The following is a 15,718-nucleotide window of genomic DNA, read 5'->3' on the forward strand; positions in this document are numbered from 1 at the left end:
ATAATACGGTTGGGGACGCCCAAATCTCAACATTTAGATCAACCTTAGAGATGGTTGTCCTTAGAGATGGTCGTCCCCGGTTTTCGGTGATAATGGAAACTGAGGACACCCATCTCAGAATTGACCAAATCCAAGCCATTTGGTTGTGGGAGGAGCCAGCATTCGTAGTGCACTGGTCCCTCTCACATGCCAGGACACCAACCGGGCACCCTAGGGGCACTGCAGTGGACTTCAGAAATTGCTCCCAGGTGCATAGCTCCCTTAACTTGTGTGCTGATCCCCCCAACCCCCCCCCCCAAAACCCACTCCCCACAACTGTACAACACTACCATAGCCCTAAGGGGTGAAGGGGGCACCTAGATGTGGGTACAATGGGTTTGTGGTGGGTTTTGAAGGGCTCACATTTACCACCACAATGTAACAGGTAGGGGGTCCGCCTGGGTCCGCCTGCCTGAACTGCACTGCAGTACCCACTTAAACTGCTCCAGGGACCTGCATACTGCTGTGATGGAGCTGGGTATGACATTTGAGGCTGGCATAGAGGCTGGCAAAAAATATTTTTAAAGTTTTTTTTGAGGGTGGGACGTGGTTAGTGGCCACTGGGGGAGTAAGGGGAGGTCATTCCGATTCCCTCCGGTGGTCATCTGGTCAGTTCGGACATCTTTTTGAGGCTTGGTCGCAAGAAAAAATGGACCAAGTAAAGTTGGCCAAGTGTTCGTCAGGGACACCCTTCTTTTTTTCATTATCAGCTGAGGATGCCCATGTGTTAAGCAAGCCCCAGTCCCGTCTTCACTACACTTCAGACATGCCCCCAGGAACTTTGGACGTCCCTGCGATGGAAAGCAGTTGGGGACGCCCAAAATCGGCTTTCGATTATGCCGATTTGGGTGACCCTGTGAGAAGAACACCCATCTTCCGATTTGTGTCGAAAGACAGGCGTCCTTCTGTTTTGAAAATAAGCCTGCTAGACACCAATTGGTCCATCCTCTGGTTTTCTACCACTTTGAACAGATAAGAATATAAATTCCCAGAAACAACTTTACTCCCTCCCAACATTTCTTATTTAACCTTTTAATCCCGTTTCTACCACTACCCTCTCTCTATTTGTCCCAAGCCATATCCAAAATATGTCACAATGCTGGCTTCTACAACCTCCATTGGTGGACCACTTTAGACCTTCTCACTTTCCTGTTTGATTGTTACCAGACCAACATTTACTCCAATATCCAATACCTCTTCCACGACTTATTACCAAACAAAAGAACATAAATTAAATAATCCAAAGATAAAAATCCCAAGTATTATTATATCCCTACCTCAGGTACAGCCTTGTTACAGGAGGATTTGAACCTTAGCTTGCATGGAGTCACTGCTTGAAGTCTCACAAACATAAGTATCAAATATATAGTTTACATACATCACAATAACAACATACTTACCAGAGCCTCTTGAGTTTGAATAGCCAGAAATATATCGTTTTGTTCAAACAGCAATCAGGAAGAGCTCACTGCAAAGCTGAGAGGATGCTAGCAAACTTTACAAAGTAGGGAACTTTGGACTTTCTGCTGTCCTAAGAAACCAGTGACTATTGGAGCAGAAATCAAGCAATTTACCTACTTGAGAATACTTTCCATCCATCAATATTGTTCAAGCAGGGGCTAATTTCCCATTAGTTAAAGAAGTCAACTAAGGTCAGCTGCTCCACCATTGGAAGTTCACCCTGTCACTGGAAGTGGTGATCCTGCAGGGCCTCATCCTTAGTTTAGAACTTCTGGTAAATGTGACATTGAGGAGTGTCCTTCTGAGCTCATCAAAACTGGCTGACCAAGTGCATATTGCATACACTCTGTCTATCATATTAACAAATACGGAATAAATATTCAGTCGGCAGTGGTGAGCATTTTGCTGACTGCCAGCAGCATTATTCCTGGATATTCAAAGCTGGGCCATGTCCGGGCTTCGGCACTGAATATCTGATTTAGGCAGTGCTGACTAGCAGCCGATTAAGTCAATATTCAGAACTTAACTGACCAAAGGTTGCTGCATAAACACAGGTATGACTGTACCATTTATGAGATTGCCGTGGCTAGTTAAGTACTGAACATCGATAGTTAACCAACCAAGTTAACTGTTGACTCCGCCCCTGAAATGGCCCCAAAACAGCTGGCTTTCATTTAGGCGCCAACTGCTAATTTTCAGCGGCAATAATCAGTTAAGTACCACTGAAAATTAGCAGATAGCCCCAAACAAGCGACTTAACTAGTAAGTGGCCATTTCTGGCCAGTTAAATCATTATATTGACCAGTACATGTCTCATATTATAATCACGGTGAATATCCTGAAAACCAGAGCAGTTAAGGGTACCTCTAAGACAGGGTTGCGAACCACTGGACAAAGGGGAGCTGCTCAATACGATGGTTAAGACCACCACTATGTTCATGTAAAGAATCTTGCTTAAAAACTTTAAATAGAGAAAAACATAATTAAACATGTGTACTAATAAGAAACTTACAGCCAGTTTAATTTAGACATGTACTGACAGAGTGGTTTATCAGGCAGTTGTTCAAGCGAATTGTTCAGCATAACTCTGGGGAGAAAAAGCAGAAAAAAAAAGAATATGAGACACATAAAGACAAGATGGATATGCCGGCTATGGAACTAAGTAGTGATTTAGGACCACATCTGTTGACCTCCAGAAGTATGTGCAAGTAACAGAAAGAAGGACCTTTCCAGTCAGAAGAATCAGTACTGGAATCAAGTGGAAAAAATTAAAGGACAATGGTGGGTTAGGTGACTTGCCCAGAGTCACAAGAAGCTGTAGTGGGAATTGAACCCTGTTTCCCAGGATCTTTCATTGCATTAACCACTAGACTAATCCTCCACTCCACACTTACACCCAGAATTGACAATTAGCGGTACCAATCACACACATAAATGTTATTATTCTATAACTTACACGCACAATTAGCACCTATCTTCAGCCGCCAATTTATAAAATTGCCCTTCATGTACATCTGATCCAGAGTTTTAAAATTACTGGTAAGCACGAGTTATCTTACCGTGTGGCCATTTCTTTGGGGCATTTTACCCGCTGCGGTAAAAAGGGCCCTGGCGCAGGAAAAATGGCCCCTGCCACTACCACAGGGCCCTTTTCCCCACAGCTTAGTAAAAGGACCCTTGAGTCAGTCCTTTTGATGTATCAGAGTTAGACAAAATGATATTCTGCTTTGCAATAATTTCAGATGGAGATGATTGTTAAGATCAGTTATGCTCTACTATGGCCCGGAGTTCAGGTGCCTGGAAGGAAGAACATGCCAAAACTTAGGGTTTCATTCTTACCTAAATATTTTTGCTGATACTTAGCAAAATCACCATACGTGAAAATATTCACCACAGTCTTTACTTATCTCTAGAAAACCTGGAAACTGGAGAAACCAGCAGGGTTTTTGCAATCTTTCTTTCACCATTTTTTAAGTTAAAAAAGAGGAACAGTCTGCAAAACCTAGGGCAAGGTAATTTTTTTGCTCATTTTCATATTTGTAATAAATAATTCTCCTCCCAAATCACGTGGGAGTTTTCTGCAATTTATTTCACAGAAGAGAAAACTCTACGTTTGTCAAGAATACTTTTAATTTCTACCCACCAGAAATCTCAAAATTCTCAGGGAAAATACATTTTTTTTAAAATATGAAAGTGACATTTTCTTTTCAAGGATGTGTACCTCTGTTTTAGTTTCAGGTATCTGTAGGGAGGTTTCCAATAAAGGGGATCAATTTTAAAGGCATTTTTGTAGGTAAAGCAGTGCTTAATGCATAGAAATGACCTGTTTATGAGGTGATTTTGGATATGGGGGCACTGACCTTGCAAGCACATATTGCTCATGCCTGTTCTCTGTATGTATTTTATTAATTTTTAAATAATTTTAAAATATTTTATAATTTTTTCTTGTTATTACTTGATAATTATTTATGATTTATCATTGTATGCTCTTGCTGTAGTTTTACGCCTGATGCAGTCTGTGGATGAAATGTGGCCACGTTGTGTAACTGGTCCAATAAACCACTTCTCTCTGTTTTATTGCTGATCTGCTTTGTATGACTTACAGTAATCTATAAGTTATGTGTGTATGTGGTAGCACCACCCATGTTCCTCATGCTCCACCCATGAGTCTGCTCCCCTTGCAGTTATGTGCTTTGCTACTTACATGTGCCCTAACACAGTAGTGATTAGTCACTTTGCTGCCACTTATGCATGTAAGTGTAGACTTACCCAGATAGTACTGGTATTCTGTACATTTATTTGTGCGAGGTTGTATAAATGGGGCCACCCAGTTGTAGAATTGCCCTTCACATGGGTAATACTTTGCAAGTAAAGCCTGTATATGTGTTTTACCTGCTGTTTGAGGAGGTGTTCTTGAAAGCAAGATTAGGGGTAGGACATGCATGCTTTGGATGTTCAAACGTATCCTCATGATTTAGTAAAGGTCACCACAAATTGTGCATACAAATTTTGGAATGTTCCCAATTTGCTTGCAAAATTTAATTGAATAACAAGCCAATTACTGATGTTTTATACTGCTTTGTAATTGTAAAACATAACTGTAATTTTTCCTAATTGTAAGCCACATTAAGCCAAAACTTGTTTTTGGATAATTGTGGTATAAAAGAATGAATAGGTAATGAGATTTATTTTGATTTTGCTGACACCTTTTTCAGTAGTAGCTCAAGGTGAGTTGGAGAAGTTCTGGAGAAGGGAAGTTGTGGGTAACTTCAGATTTTTGCCAAACCGTACACACAGCCTTTTTAAAGGTAGAGTGTTTATCGAATAAAGGTGTGTTTAATCCAATATTCTTCAAGGACTGATATTGCCACACAACATATACATGGTGTAACAGACTCCTGACGCAGGCCAGTTGGGCCGAAACACAGCTGTGTCGAGTCATATCACCTCAATAAATTGATTTAATTTTTTCATTTTTCTTGTGTCGTCTTTCTGATTTTTTTATATTTTGATTTCAATTTTGTTCTCAGAGTTTTTTCCTTTCTTGTGTGAATTTTTAAAATTTTTCATTTCCTTTTTTCCTGTTTTTCATTTATTTTTAGTTTTTCATCTTTTTCTTTTCCATTTTCTACGTTTTTTGCGTCATCTTCGCTGTGTCTGATTATTGTTGTTTTTTTGCGAAGACAGGTTTCTTCTTTGAGTTCTCCACGCTTTGTGGATTCTCTATTGACTGTAATTACAGAATAACAGTCCTCCATGTGCAAATGTAGGTGTGCACATTTGCACCACATTTTCATAATACTTAAGTGTTATTCTATAAACAGCGCTGAACTGTAGGCATAGCTCACAGAATAATGCTTAAGCGTTTTTTGGTCAGTGCAAATTTTATAGGTGCCATTTACTGAATCTACTCCTACAGTGGTGGAAATAAGTATTTTATCCCTTGCTGATTTTGTAAGTTTGCCCACTGACAAAGACATGAGCAGCCCATAATTGAAGGGTAGGTTATTGGTAACAGTGAGAGATAGCACATCACAAATTAAATCCGGAAAATCACATTGTGGAAAGTATATGAATTTATTTGCATTCTGCAGAGGGAAATAAGTATTTGATCCCCCACCAACCAGTAAGAGATCTGGCCCCTACAGACCAGGTAGATGCTCCAAATCAACTCGTTACCTGCATGACAGACAGCTGTCGGCAATGGTCACCTGTATGAAAGACACCTGTCCACAGACTCAGTGAATCAGTCAGACTCTAACCTCTACAAAATGGCCAAGAGCAAGGAGCTGTCTAAGGATGTCAGGGACAAGATCATACACCTGCACAAGGCTGGAATGGGCTACAAAACCATCAGTAAGACGCTGGGCGAGAAGGAGACAACTGTTGGTGCCATAGTAAGAAAATGGAAGAAGTACAAAATGACTGTCAATCGACAAAGATCTGGGGCTCCACGCAAAATCTCACCTCGTGGGGTATCCTTGATCATGAGGAAGGTTAGAAATCAGCCTACAACTACAAGGGGGGAACTTGTCAATGATCTCAAGGCAGCTGGGACCACTGTCACCACGAAAACCATTGGTAACACATTACGACATAACGGATTGCAATCCTGCAGTGCCCGCAAGGTCCCCCTGCTCCGGAAGGCACATGTGACGGCCCGTCTGAAGTTTGCCAGTGAACACCTGGATGATGCCGAGAGTGATTGGGAGAAGGTGCTGTGGTCAGATGAGACAAAAATTGAGCTCTTTGGCATGAACTCAACTCGCCGTGTTTGGAGGAAGAGAAATGCTGCCTATGACCCAAAGAACACCGTCCCCACTGTCAAGCATGGAGGTGGAAATGTTATGTATTGGGGGTGTTTCTCTGCTAAGGGCACAGGACTACTTCACCGCATCAATGGGAGAATGGATGGGGCCATGTACCGTACAATTCTGAGTGACAACCTCCTTCCCTCCGCCAGGGCCTTAAAAATGGGTCGTGGCTGGGTCTTCCAGCACGACAATGACCCAAAACATACAGCCAAGGCAACAAAGGAGTGGCTCAGGAAGAAGCACATTAGGGTCATGGAGTGGCCTAGCCAGTCACCAGACCTTAATCCCATTGAAAACTTATGGAGGGAGCTGAAGCTGCGAGTTGCCAAGCGACAGCCCAGAACTCTTAATGATTTAGAGATGATCTGCAAAGAGGAGTGGACCAAAATTCCTCCTGACATGTGTGCAAACCTCATCATCAACTACAGAAGACGTCTGACCGCTGTGCTTGCCAACAAGGGTTTTGCCACCAAGTATTAGGTCTTGTTTGCCAGAGGGATTAAATACTTATTTCCCTCTGCAGAATGCAAATAAATTCATATACTTTCCACAATGTGATTTTCCGGATTTAATTTGTGATGTGCTATCTCTCACTGTTACCAATAACCTACCCTTCAATTATGGGCTGCTCATGTCTTTGTCAGTGGGCAAACTTACAAAATCAGCAAGGGATCAAATACTTATTTCCACCACTGTATGTATGTATTTTAAACCAGAATAACTTGTGTTCCCCAGGTATAAATATGAGAGCACAGTTTTCCTGTTGGAATTGTCAAAGTTGAAGAAAGTGTGCACTTTCATGTCAAAAATCTGGCAAGGTCTGCACAGAAAAAAAGGTGCATACTTTTTTACACCGTTATAAAATGACACCTTAGCTAGTACTCTGAGTCCAGCAATTTATAAAGACTTTTTGTTCATCATTTTCTTTCAAAACTTACAAAAGAATAAGGGAGTTGAGACCATAAAAGGTTTGCGGGGAGATTTTCTGGATCCTGTTGCTCTCGATGACTCTGTGAGCACAAAGGCGAACAAGAAAAAGAAGAGTAATTAGTTTAATATACAGTTTTGTAGCCATGGAATTCAAGAATAAGTTTTTATCCCTTGCAAAATTCTCCTCCCAACATCCACATATAAAGAGGTCAATTATGAAAGCAATCTTGCCAACTAACTAAGGAGTTAGGCCAGCTAGATCTGGGCTTTTGAAAACATAGGTCCACCAAGTTGGCAATTTTATAAGGGATAACTATCTGGAGCCTATTCTATAAAGGAAATAGATGCCTACTTTCCTTTACAGAAAACTACTGTAGCAGTGCAAAGATGTGCATCTATTTTAGGTGGAGCCTTGGAGTAAGAACTGATTAAAAAAGGACCGTAGGTCTACATAAAACAAATCCCCAAAAGATGGTGGAAATTCAGAAGATAGACTCAACACGGTTCTGTGTTTTGGCACTAAGGGGTAGATTCTGTATATGGCGCCTGAAAAATCTGTGCACTAAATAAATACGCCTAGGCATATTTAAAGTATGCCTACATTTGATAGAATAGGGTTAAATTTCCGCATGGTATATAGAATAAGCCGAGCGCCGCTCCACATGACCAAATTTAGTTGCATTCATTTAGGCCATGTTTTATTTGACGTAAATCCTGATGCCTATATTAGGTGCAGAGCAGATGTATTCTGTAATAATGCACATAGATTTTAGAAATGCCCATTCCACGTCCTCTTTTCAACTGTGCAACTTGGAATTTACATGCAGCACATTACATAAGTACATAAGTAATGCCACACTGGGAAAAGACCAAGGGTCCATCGAGTCCAGCATCCTGTCCACGACAGCGGCCAGTCCAGGCTAAGGGCACCTGGGAAGCTTCCCAAACGTACAAACATTCTATACGTTATTCCCGGAATTGTGGATTTTTCCCAAGTCCATTTAGTAGCGGTTTATGGACTTGTCCTTTAGGAAACTGTCTAACCCCCTTTTAAACTCTGCCACACTAACTGCCTTCACCACGTTCTCCGGCAACGAATTCCAGAGTTTAATTACACGTTGGGTGAAGAAAAATTTTCTCTGATTTGTTTTAAATTTACTACACTGTAGTTTCATCGCATGCCCCCTAGTCCTAGTATTTTTGGAAAGCGTGAACAGATGCTTCACATCCACCTGTTCCACTCCACTCATTATTTTATATACCTCTATCATGTCTCCCCTCAGTCGTCTCTTCTCCAAGCTGAAAAGCCCTAGCCTCCTTAGTCTTTCTTCATAGGGAAGTCGTCCCATCCCCGCTATCATTTTCGTCGCCCTTTGCTGCACCTTTTCCAATTCCATTATATCTTTCTTGAGATGCGGCGACCAGAACTGAACACAATACTCAAGGTGCGGTTGCACCATGGAGCGATACAACACATTATAACATCCTCACACCTGTTTTCCATACCTTTCCTAATAATACCCAACATTCTATTCGCTTTTCAAGCCGCAGCAGCACACTGAGCAGAAGGTTTCAGTGTATTACAGTATAAATCTTAATGCCAATTAGTTCTGATAATTGCTTGTTAATACTCAGTTGACAGCGCTGATTAGCTAGTTAAACAATGAAGTTATGCGCATTGTCATATTTGATTTTCACATGGAAATTAAGACGCGATATATAGAATTTGGGGGTATGCGTCTGCATCGGGAGTCAACAATGATCTGGATGATTTAAAACACTGATCGGATGTTAAGTAATCTTCAAAGGGAAATAATCGTATGAATACTGTCTCTGTTTCAAGCTGTGAGAAAATTTACACCATACAGCTGGACCCCCAACATTTTTCCAAATAACCCCAAAACAAATGTATTATTACAAAACTAGTAAAAAAGCCCCGTTTCTGATGCAAATGAAACGGGGGCTAGCAAGGTTTTCTTCTGTGTGCATGTGGGAGTGTGTGTGTCCCTGCCCTCTCTGCCCTCCCTCCCCTCCCCCCTCTGAGTCATTCATTGTTACAGAGAGAGCGATTTGATTTCCTGCTTTGCTGTTTTCCCTCACTGTTTGTGTTAGAGAGAGAGCGAGGGCGGGGCAGACACTCATGGGGAAACCGGATATCTCTCCCCCTTCACACTTCCGGCTGGAGGCTTCATAGAACATTAGTGTTGCCTTTTATATATAGAGATATTACTATTATTGACAGGTGTTACTGCAAGATGCTTTAAAAACTGGATGATCCCTGTTTTCAAAACAATGTCGTTCAGGAAGTGATCATTAAGATCTATTTTAGCAAAATGGCATTTAGTCAGTGTCGTTGAAGACTTTATGAATGTGTCAAGGTTGTAGGAGGGCACTTTGAACACAAATTATGAGTAAACTAAGAACCCCCCCACCCCATTATACTAATGTATTTTCAAAGGTCATACTAAAATGGTTAAAGAATTGCAAAGTATGTTGAAACTGTGTAAGAGGTCCCGTTTTTTCTGGATACTGTGCAGATTGCTAAGAAATGCATGTAAACTATGATATTCTATAATTTAACCTATGTTTGCGCCCTATCCATGCTCCACCCAGAGCCTGCACACGTGTATACCCATCTTTAAACTGTGGCACGTACATGTGTGTTTACAGAATAGCACTTAGCCAGTATGCTAGTCATGTACATGCACGTGTGCACATACATAGAAACAGAGAAAAATGTAGGCAGAAAAAGATCATATGATCTATGCAGTCTGCCCATCCATACCATCTACTCTCCCTGTCATTTCCTTAGAGATCTTATGTACTTCTCCCAAGCTCTCTTGAATTCAGGTACTGTTTTTGTCTCCACTATTTCCACTAGGAGGCCATTCCACAAATTCACCACCCCTTTTCAGGTTACTTCTGAGTCTATCCCCTTTCACCTTCATTCTATGCTCCCCTCGTTCCAGAGCTTCCTTTCAATTGATAGAGACTCGCCTCCTGTGCATTTATGCTGCATAAGTATTTAAATGTCTCTATCATATCTCCCCTCTCCCTCCTTTCTTCCAAAATATACATATTGAGATCTTTAAGTCTGTCCCCATACACTTTATGAAGACCACTGACCATTTTATTACAGGGGCGTAGCTACGTGGGCCTTAGATTTGGCCATGGACCCCCTGCCAACGAACCTCTCGACTCCCCCTCCAGCTGCCAACCCTCTCCCGCCGCTGCCACCGGCTATCTTTGCTGGAGGGGGAGTCGAGAAGGTCTTCTTCCGGCGTGGCCGCGTTGCTGGTTGATGTGCAAGGCTTCGTTCTGGTTCTGTAAGTCTGATGTCCTGCATGTTGTACGTGCAGGACGTCAGACTCACAGAACCAGAATGAAGCCTTGCACATCAGCCAGCAATGCGGCCGCGCCGGAAGAAGAGGAACTTCAGCTGGTGGCGGTTGGGGTCCCCTGCCAGCAAAGGTAGCTGACGGCGATGGCAGCGGCGGGGGAGGGTTGGTGGCGGCGGGAAGGGGGGTTGAAAGGGTTGGCGGCGGGGGGGTCAAAGTTGGTGGCGGCGGTGGCAGGTCAAAAATGGCGGGGGGGCGGGGGGGGGGTCAGCAGTGCCGGGGGAGGGGCTAAAATGTGCCCTCTCACCTCGGCTCTGGACCCCCCTCACGCCGAAGTCTGGCTACGCCCCTATTTTAGTAGCTGCCTCTGGACCAACTCTATCCAGTTTATATCTTTTTGAAGGTGTGGTCTCCAGAATTATAGAATATTCTAAATGAGGTCTCACCAGAGTCTTATACAAGGGCATCATCACCTCCTTTTTCCTACTGGCCAATCATCTCCCTATGCATCCAAGCATCCTTCTAGCTTTCACTGTTGCCTTTTCTACCTGTTTGGCCACCTTAAGATCATCAAATATGATCACACCCAAGTCATGCTCCTCTTTTGCGCACAAAATTTATTCACCCCCTAAACTGTACTGTTCCCTCGGGTTTTTGCAGCCCAAATTCATGACCCTGCATTTTTTAGCATTAAATCTAAGCTGCCAAATTCCAGACCATATTCGTGGGTATATGACTAGAATACCGGTATTTACACGCATATGTGCAGTCTAACTTTAGGCAGCTCCTTATAGAATTACCAAGAGGAACTTTGTGGAATATCTAATGGGTGCAACTTCACTAAACTGCCTTATGGCAAGATAGATGTTTGCAATTTTTATATATGTATGTATCCCTGCCAACCTTTTAAAATGCAACTATAGTGTACTCAAAATTGGTAGGAGCCAGCTACAAAGATATCCTATATAATAATTCTCACCTCCAACGTTCTGACCTGCCTGGGACCGTGGCTTCCTCGGAGTTGGTCAGGAAGGCTCCGTAGATCAGACTGACATCACTGGCCACATTATGACGTGACCCTAGCAGACCAACTCCGAGGGAGCCACGGTCCCAGGCAAGAAAGCACGTTGGAGGTGAGAATTACTGGTAGTGCTACTACTACTACTACTACTATTTAGCATTTCTATAGCGCTACAAGGCATACGCAGCGCTGCACAAACATAGAAGAAAGACAGTCCCTGCTCAAAGAGCTTACAATCTAATAGACAAAAAATAAATAAAGTAAGCAAATCAAATCAATTAATGTGACCGGGAAGGAAGAGAGGAGGGTAGGTGGAGGCGAGTGGTTACGAGTCAAAAGCAATGTTAAAGAGGTGGACTTTCAGTCTAGATTTAAAGGTGGCCAAGGATGGGGCAAGACGTAGGGGCTCAGGAAGTTTATTCCAGGCGTAGGGTGCAGCGAGACAGAAGGCGCGAAGTCTGGAGTTGGCAGTAGTGGAGAAGGGAACAGATAAGAAGGATTTATCCATGGAGCGGAGTGCACGGGAAGGGGTGTAGGGAAGGACGAGTGTGGAGAGATACTGGGGAGCAGCAGAGTGAATACATTTATAGGTTAGTAGAAGAAGTTTGAACAGGATGCGAAAACGGATAGAAAGCCAGTGAAGGGTCTTGAGGAGAGGGGTAGTATGAGTAAAGCGACCCTGGCGGAAGACGAGACGGGCAGCAGAGTTTTGAACCGACTGGAGAGGGGAGAGGTGACTAAGTGGGAGGCCAGCAAGAAGCAGATTGCAGTAGTCTAAACGAGAGGTGACAAGGGTGTGGATGAGGGTTTTGGTAGAGTGCTCGGAAAGAAAGGGGCGGATTTTACGGATGTTGTAAAGAAAGAAACGACAGGTCTTGGCGGTCTGCTGGATATGAGCAGAGAAGGAGAGAGAAGAGTCAAAGATGACCCCAAGGTTTCGAGCTGAGGAGACAGGGAGAATGAGAGAGCCATCAACAGAAATAGAAAACGGGGGGAGCGGGGAGGTGGGTTTGGGGGGGAAAATGAGAAGCTCGGTTTTGGTCATATTTAATTTCAGGTGGCGTTGAGACATCCAGGCAGCAATGTCAGACAAGCACGCTGAAACTTTGGTTTGGATGCAAGGTGAGATATCAGGGGTAGAAAGGTAGATTTGGGAGTCATCAGCATAGAGATGGTAGGAAAAGCCATGGGATGAGATTAATGAACCAAGGGAAGAAGTGTAGATAGAAAAGAAGAGGGGACCAAGAGCAGAACCCTGAGGTACGCCGACAGGCAGAGGGATAGAGGTAGAAGAGGATCCACCAGAGTGAACACTAAAGGTGCGGAGGGAGAGGTAGGAAGAGAACCAGGAAAGGACAGAGTCCTGGAATCCAAGTGAGGACAGGGTATCGAGAAGTATGCTGTGATCGACAGTGTCAAAAGCAGCGGAAAGATCAAGAAGAATGAGGATGGAGTATTGACCTCTGGATTTAGCCAGTAATAGGTCATTGGAGACTTTAGTAAGCGCAGTTTCGGTTGAGTGGAGAGGGCGAAAACCAGATTGTAGTGGGTCAAGAATAGCATGTGAGGAGAGAAAATCAAGGCAGCGGCGGTGAACAGCACGCTCAAGTAATTTGGAGAGAAAAGGAAGGAGGGAGATGGGTCGGTAATTAGAGGGACAAGTAGGGTCAAGTGAAGGCTTTTTAAGGAGAGGTGTGACCACAGCATGTTTAAAGGCAGCAGGGACAGTCGCAGTGGAAAGTGAGAGGTTGAGAATGTGACAGATAAAAGGAATAAGAGTAGGAGAGATGGCATTAAGAAGGTGGGTGGGAATGGGATCAGAGGAACAGGTGGTACATTTTGAGGAAGAAAGGAGAAGTGTAGTTTCCTCAATAGTAACTTCAGGAAAGGAGGAAAGGGAATGAGGGGAAGGAGAGAGAGGGGAACGGACTAGTGGAGGGAGAGCTGGTGAGGTAGAGAAAGCAAGGTTTATCTTTTGAACCTTGTTGTGAAAGAATTCAGCAAGGGTCTGAGGAGATAATGAAGGGGGAGTTGGGGGAGGGGGCACCTTGAGGAGAGAGTTCAATGTGGTGAAGAGAAGTCGAGGATTAGAGCCAAGAGAGTTGGTCAGTTGGATATAATAATCCTGTTTGGCACGTAAAAGAGCAGATTGGAAGGAGGTCAGCATGAACTTAAAGTGTAAGAAATCAGCAAGGGCCCGAGATTTCCGCCAGAGGCGTTCGGCAGAGCGGGTACAGGAACGTAGGTAGCGGATATTAGAAGTCAGCCAAGGTTGGGGTTTTGTACGCCTTACAGGGCGGGTCATCAAAGGTGCAAGAGTGTCTAAGGCAGAGGATAGAGTATTGTTGTAAGAAGAAACAGCCTCGTTGACAGACGTGGATGGTGCCACAGTAGAGAGGAGGTTTGAAACATGGGAGGATAGAGATGAAGGGTCAATATCGTGAAGATTCCTAGATAAATTAGATAAGATAGGACGGGACTGGGAGGGAGGAGATTTAAGTGTGAAAGTTATAAGATGGTGATCAGAGGAGGGATGATCAGAGGCAAGGAAACTAGAAGGTGAACAGTTGGAGGAGAAGATGAGATCAAGACAGTGACCATTTTGATGAGTGGGGGAGGTGGAGCATAGTTGGAGATTAAAGGACGACGTTAAAGCGAGTAACTTGGAAATATAAGAGTTGGAAGGATCATTAGCAGGAATATTAAAGTCACCAAGGATGAGAGAGGGGAAGGAAGGATCATGGAAGAAGGCAAGCCAGGCGTCAAAGTCACTGAGAAAGGATGAAAGGGACTTATCAGGGGGACGATAAATGACCGCTATTCGAAGAGGCAGAGGAGAGAAAAGGCGGATAGAGTGGACTTCAAAGGAGGAAAAACAGTGAGATTGAGGTGGAAGAAGGGGTTGAAATCTGGAGGAGGGAGAGAGAAGTAGTCCAACACCGCCTCCACGGCCAGCAGGGCGAGGAGTATGTGAAAATAGATAACCGCCATGGCACAGGGCTGCGACTGAAGCAGAGTCATCAGGGCAGAGCCAGGTTTCTGTCATGGCGAGCAGATGGAGGTGACGCGAGATAAAGAGGTCCTGGATATAGGGGAGTTTGTTACAGATAGAGCGGGCATTCCATAGGGCGCAAGAGAAGGGCAGAGAAGAGGAGGGGAGTAGAGGAATAGAGATGAGGTTAGAGAGGTCACGGTGAGATCTGTAGAGTTTGGATAATAGTTGGTGAGGAGGGCCAGGATTGGGATTGATGTCACCAGCTGAGAGTAAGAGAAGGAGTAAAAGAGAGCGGAGGAGAGTAGGAGAGGTGTGGCCACGAAGGCGTCGAAGGCGAGAGGTATTTAGGTGGAATGGGGAAGGCAAGATGGAGGGAAGAAAGAGACGGAGATTAAAAGCCAAGAGGGAGGAAGAGGGTAGGAGAGAAGGTGAGGTGATGAAGTCAATGGATGGGAAGTGAGTTCCTGTAGCAGAGAGAGGTAGGGGGTGAGGGAAAAGATTAGGAAGGGACAGAGCTAGGAAGAGAATGTGAATAGGGGCCATAAACGATTAAGGTACTTTAGCAACTGGAAAAAGATTAGATACAAAGAGAAAAATGCCCCAACGGCGCGCGGCACCTAGAGCGGAGGCCCTGAGTGGATCGGGGTGGACCTGGGTGTCACCCCGGAGAAGGCTGTAAGGATATGCAGATGAGCTGCAAGTCCTCCACAGCACCTGAAAGGCAGCCGGTGGTAGAGGTGGGCACCTCTCAGCTGAGGAAAGGCTTACCAGGGGTTAGGCCGAAGCCAGCATTCCTCCCCCTGAGGGTCGTCTGATCCTAGCCAAAAAGCACCTGGAAACTCTGTGCACTTGGAGAGAAGGCCCTGGGAAGATTGGGGTGGAACTGGAGTCACCCCGGATACAGCTGTGAGGAAATGCAGAAGGGCTGCAAGTCCTCCACAGCACCTGGTGGGAGCGCTGGGCACCTAGAGCGGAGGCCCTGAGTGGATCGGGGTGGACCTGGGTGTCACCCTGGAGAAGGCTGTAAGGATATGCAGATGAGCTGCAAGTCCTCCACAGCACCTGAAAGGCAGCTGGTGGTAGAGGTGGGCACCTCTCAGCTGAGGAAAGGCTTACCAGG

At 44.3% G+C, this 15,718-nt stretch overlaps 1 protein-coding gene across 1 annotated transcript in view; it reads right to left on the bottom strand.

Moving 5' to 3' along the window:
* Window positions 1-15,718, bottom strand: part of RXFP1 (relaxin family peptide receptor 1) — a 116,646-nt gene that overhangs the window by 52,056 nt on the left and 48,872 nt on the right. Inside the window, exons 8-9 of the mRNA XM_030192229.1 lie at window positions 7,253-7,324; window positions 2,513-2,587 (exon numbers count right to left, since the gene is read on the bottom strand). Of these exons, the coding sequence (XP_030048089.1) occupies window positions 2,513-2,587; window positions 7,253-7,324 (147 nt within the window). The remainder of the gene's footprint in view (window positions 1-2,512; window positions 2,588-7,252; window positions 7,325-15,718) is intronic.

This window comes from Microcaecilia unicolor, chromosome 2 (assembly GCF_901765095.1).
Source record: "Microcaecilia unicolor chromosome 2, aMicUni1.1, whole genome shotgun sequence".
NCBI classification, from domain to species: Eukaryota; Metazoa; Chordata; class Amphibia; order Gymnophiona; family Siphonopidae; genus Microcaecilia; species Microcaecilia unicolor.